Here is a 5,675-nt window from a genome sequence, read left to right on the forward strand (position 1 = left end):
TTTTTTTTTTTTTTGTAGAGAAAAAAAGGAGCAAATGTGTATTGAGTTAGTTACTGAAGTCACATGCCTAATGCTGTGACATGAAATTGGATTGTCTAGGGAGAAAAGAGTAGAAGGCGAAATTGATAATTCTGTATCATTTTATAGAGGTCTGATGAAATCTGATAGCTCAAACCTGTAAACACCACCGCCTAGGGAACTGGTACATCCAAAATCAAGGAACTATCTTGGGCCAGTTGCTTAGCTTTGTTTTCGTAGAGTAACCATAGGAACGGCTTCCTTGGCATAGCTGTGTCCTCATTGAGATAGCTGCAGAGAGTCTGAAAGGGTGGAGAGGGCACAAACTGCCCCTGTTAGGAACAAATCGCTCCATTTTTCAGATGCTCTATCCTTGTCACTGAAGCGGACAGCCAGCCTCTCTGTGACTCTAAACTTTTTTTCTGTCTTTTTCCAGATTCAGAGGTCAAAAGGCGTAGTCAGCTTCAGCTGCTGAACTCTGGGCCTTCCCGGTGTGTCTCATCTGTTATCGCGGCTGGCTGGGCACTGCTATCTCTCTCCTGTTGCCTGATGCTAAGATGAGGGGCCTTGGCCACACAAAAGCATGCAACGTTACTGGTACAACAGGTGAGACAAAGCACAGAGAGCATGCTGGATGGATGGGTCGTAGCCCGCAGTGTTCTTAGCAGCTTGGCCATTAGACTAATTGTTAGGAAACAGAGCCTTCAACACCAGCCACAGGGAGGAATATGCACTGATGTTAGGTCAGGAACTTTTGTCTTCGAGTTGTGAAAGGCAAAGGTTTTTAGTGTCCAGGACTAACCAAGAGCAGAGACCGGATCAGCAGATTAAAAAAAAAAAACAAAACAAAACAAAAAAAAACCCAACTCCATACAATCCAACCATTATGTAATTTCAAACACCTGTTCATTTGCTGAATCATTAATTGATTCAAAAATGCCTTTTCAAAGAGTGAGAACTGCTTAGCCCTGACTGTTATTCACAATGAAAGCCATGTAATCCCTGTGTAACGACCTTTTCCCCACCCCCACCCTAGTCTGTCCACCTGGAGCCCTGGTGACTCACCAGCTAGCCCTCCTGCTGAGATGTGTTCTCTGGCTCCCATTACTACTGACTGGACATTTCCATCTAAATATTCTACTGCAAGTAAAGTTTGCACAGAACAGAGCTGTGGCGCTGTGGTCAGCTCCCATGTGAGCTCGGAGGCTTCCTGAGGCTCACAGGTTCAGTGTTTTTTCTGACTGTCCTCTGACCTCCGTGTCAGCTGTTGCCATGAACCCTACAGTGTTCTCTCAGACTGATCCATTTGTGTCATCTTATATCCAAGCTAATCCTAATTCAAATTTTGTATTTTATTATTTTATGTATGTGGGTGTTTTGCCATATGTATGTCTATGCCTATGTGCTTGATGCCCATACAGTCCAGAAGAGTGTATCAGACTTCCTAGAACAGGAGCTATAGACAGTTGTGAGCCACCATGTGAGTGCTGGGAATCGAAACTGGGTCCTCAGGAAGAGCAACCAGGGCTCTTAACCACTAAGTGATCTCTTTAACCCAAAATCTAGCTCTAAAACCTTATGTTCACACCTTCCTCTCTCTCTGTTACAGGTGATAGGAAACTAGGTACCAGGAAGAAAATACTCACACTGTTTCACTCTAGGGTCTCCTTGCTCTGGAACCCAGAATGTGTTTAGGCACAAGTGGCTCCGAGCTACTGTCTTCAACTGAGCAATCACAGTCCGCTATCTTCTCTCAAGAACAACATGCTCATAGGCATGTGAACACACACACACACACACACACACACACACACACACATCTTCTGACATTGCTCTCCCTTCTTGCCCCATTCTGGGAAATTTATTCTACAGCAGTTCACATCCATGTGTTCCTTTATCCTTTGCAGGGAAATGCTTTTCTGCCTAAGACCATTTTCCTGAGGGCCCCTGAACCCTGCATTCACCTGGCATGTGTATAGGCACATCCTATCTGTTCTGAGGCTCGTGTGTTCCAAGGCTCGTGTGTTCCTTGCCCAGATAGTTAAGATCTGGAGGCGAGAGACCTGTGCATTTGTTTCTTATCTTCCCTTCTCTTGTTTTCTAAGCTCTTAAGACAGTGCAGTGTAAGAAGTGGATTCTGTGTAAGGGAACCCGCCATCATTTCTGACCCCATGGCCTTCTGCAGAGGGAGAGGGCCCCCAAGGGACTGCTCCTTAGGGACTTCACAGGTAGAATGAGGAGCTGGCCTTCCTCCCTTGATTCCTGTGCACACTACAAATGAGTTCTTTAAATAAGCAGCAACTAAATGATATAGCCTGTAGAGTGTAGTTTATTTATCAATTTTTCTTATTCCCTTGTAGCAATAACTTTCAGCTTTGTAAAAAGTCATGTCATATATGTAAAAGGTGATGTTTACACATAGCATATGCAGAGTTGCATACATACTCAGTGGCCACTTTGTTCCCTGTAAGTAACTTTCTCTTTAGGAGAATAACTTTAAACCAAATAGAGTTTTCTTTTTTTCTTTTTTTTTCTCTTTTTTCTTTTTTTGGTTTTTTCGAGACAGGGTTTCTCTGTGTAGCCCTGGCTGTCCTGGAACTCCCTCTGTAGACCAGGCTGGCCTCAAACTCAGAAATCTACCTGCCTCTGCCTCCCAAGTGCTGGGATTAAAGGCGTGTGTCACCACCACCCGGCTAGAGTTTTCTTTGAGGAGGCATTTGGTTTGGTTTGGTTTGGTTTGGTTTGGTTTGGTTTGGCTTGGCTTGTCTGGGTTGGGTTGGGTTGGGTTGGGTTGGGTTCCATTTAGTTTGGTTTGGTTTGGTTTAGTTTGGCTCAGGTTTTTTTTGTTGCTGTTCTTGTTTTTGTTTTTCACTAAGATTTCTGAAGCAAAGGGACAGATCACTATTTCAGATACACATTATTATTGGCCATGACACATTAGGTCCCATACCTTCCAGCTAGGAGTAGAGGCCGATGGTATCTTCCAACCTCACCCCAGAAACCTGCCTGCCCATGTCTATTGCTCTGATGTTCCACTTCTCTCCTGAGACTAGAAATACGAACTGCAGGGTCTTCTTTTAGTATAAAATTTAAGCAATCACCTTCCCAGAGCAGACCACAGACCATGGACCATGGGCCACAGGCCATGGTAGAACAGCTGAATACAGAAAAATAAGCCCACTTCGAAATAGGAGGTACACTCACACAAAGGCTCGGGAAGGCTCTGGGTTCTCAGTAAACATCAGCCGAGTGCCTAGCATGATGTTTTATTGTGTTCTTTCAGAATCCCAGGGATCTACAGAAATATTTTTCACAAGACATGACCTAGTTTTATATTTCTAGAAGAAAATGAATTCATGTCTAGAAGTCTGGAGTGAGCAGACAGGAACAAGATGCAAAAAGAAAACAAAAGCAACCCACAGATGCCTCCGATCGGAACAAGATGGACCTAGAAAATAATTCAAGTGAACTTAGAGTTTACTAAGTGTGTTGTTACAATGTGTGTAGGGGTGGGTGTTTCCCCACATCTCAGGGACCTCCCCTGACCTGCCAGCTCCTGAGTGAAGATGGGCTGTTATGATGTCGCTCTAAAAGTTCCTGGATGGTCCCCGTTGCCATATACTTGTTTTACAGTCAGCACATTAAACCATAGTGCACGGCGTGAAAAGCTGCTAATCAGCCACCACTTCATGACTCAGAGGTGGCAGCGTCTGAGTGACAGGCCCAGTGATTCACTTCTCATTAGGATGCTTTTAAAAGTGCTTTGGCATCTCCTCCCACCTGACAAATGCCAAACACATAGGGAGGGTGATCATAATTTTAGGGCAAATAAAATAGTTGAGTGATGTTGACTTTCCAAATAATTCGAATAACTTCTCCCTTGGGCAAACAAGCGCCCTGTTATTTCTCAGATGGTGCTGTCTTGTGAATCGGCCCAGGGTAAGATGCTCTCCCCATCTCCCCATCCTGCTATGTGGCCTCATGTCATCATAAGGTTTGAAGTTTCTACTTTCTATCCTGCATGGAGAGGTATAACCTCAGCTTCCCCACCCCCCACCCCCCATAGCACTGGGAGTAAACTAGGATGATGTCTCTCTTCTCATTCCCAATGTGACAGTTGGCAATGTAGAGACTGTCACAATTAAAGGAAGAAGGACAACAGGGTCACTGGTGCCTAGAGGAAAGAGCTCAGAGATTATATTCAACATGTACCACTGACGAAAAATTTACCCAACTCCAATTGCCAACCACATCAAGGTCAGGAAATCCTGAATTGGAATAAGAAAGATCCAGAAGGTGAATTCAAACAAGCCCATTTGCTTCCTGACAGTGGGTACCAACTTCCATCTCTGGCTACTGTTCAGAGACCCAGGTCTCTGCATTGTGTGACATCCTGTTGTGAACCTACATGGGAAATTCTACAGGGGTTATCTTCAGCTCACTGTACTTTTGAATCTCTCTCCCTTCATTTTGTGCCACAGAGAATATTTGGCTTAAATGCTGCCCGATTTCCATTTCAAGTTCTCTGCCTCTAGATTCTAGATCTCAAGACCATGGATAAAACATTAGTTACAGCAACAAAAGTGAATTTTCCTTGAAATCTGCAGACTTCTGGGCTTTGGGAATTCTGTTTGTTTTCAGGGTGCTAGAGATCACACCACGATGCTCACATATGATAGGTAAGTGCTCTACCACTGAGTTACACCCCAGCCCACACAGAGTCTTCTAAAAAAATAAGACCATGCTCTTTGAAATGGAGTCTTGAGAGATGAAGTTTGGATGGCAAAGAACACTTCTCACCAGCTCTCTCCCTACACTCATATCAAGCACTGCCTCCCTGGACTTCGGATCACCATATCTGTACTACATTTTGTTACAGAAGGCTTGAAGACCATTCAAAAGAATTATTAAATACACATTCCCTATGCTGCTTTCTGCCTGATCTATCACCAAAGGTGAAAATGGAGAGATGGATGAAAAAGATAGAGGAAGTGTTCTAAAGAGGAACACCTCCCCACAGAAAATAGGCCTTCCACGAGTGTTAGGCCTTCCACGAGTGTTAGTTGCATAAATGAGAATGAATGGGAGTCTGTATGGGTTGAGTGTCCAAGTCTAGGCATTCAAGAAAATTCCTCCAGGCTTATACTAGCCTTACCTGTTTCTATTAGGGAAAACAGTCATGGCTCTTGATCTGTGATAGATAATTCAGGGGAACACATACAATTGCATACACTCATGTCACAAAAGACAACTCTTGTGTGTGTGGAGATGGGGTCTCTACATAGCCCTTGCTGTTCTGAAACTTTCTCTGTAGACCAGGCTGGCCTCGAATTCACAGAAATCCACCTGCCTCTGCTTCCCAAGTGCTGGGATTAAAGGCATCACCACACCACTCCCAGCAAGAAAACTCTTACTACTGAGGAATTACCAAGTTTTAGATCTGGAAGAACCTCAAAATTTTCTTTAATAGTCTTTATCATTCACATAAAGATCCAGGAGCCTAGGGTGAAGTTCAGGTCACCAGCCAGTCTCGGATTACATACTTTCTACTGGTAACTGGTGGGAAAATAATATTGACAGAGGGGGAATTCCCAAGGAAACTTAGACCTGTTCCCTTTCTGCATTCCCTGTTGGGTCCCAATATATCTTATGCAGAA

General features: G+C 44.1%; 1 protein-coding gene across 1 annotated transcript in view; it reads left to right on the plus strand.

Annotated features, from left to right (window-relative positions):
- Window positions 1-4,944, plus strand: part of Vtcn1 (V-set domain containing T cell activation inhibitor 1) — a 70,457-nt gene extending 65,513 nt beyond the window's left edge. Inside the window, exons 5-6 of the mRNA XM_031374983.1 lie at window positions 455-624; window positions 3,302-4,944. Of these exons, the coding sequence (XP_031230843.1) occupies window positions 455-579 (125 nt within the window). The 3' untranslated portion in view covers window positions 580-624; window positions 3,302-4,944. The remainder of the gene's footprint in view (window positions 1-454; window positions 625-3,301) is intronic.
- Window positions 4,945-5,675: the final 731 nt, after the last annotated feature.

Source organism: Mastomys coucha, unplaced genomic scaffold (assembly GCF_008632895.1).
Source record: "Mastomys coucha isolate ucsf_1 unplaced genomic scaffold, UCSF_Mcou_1 pScaffold16, whole genome shotgun sequence".
NCBI classification, from domain to species: domain Eukaryota; kingdom Metazoa; phylum Chordata; class Mammalia; order Rodentia; family Muridae; genus Mastomys; species Mastomys coucha.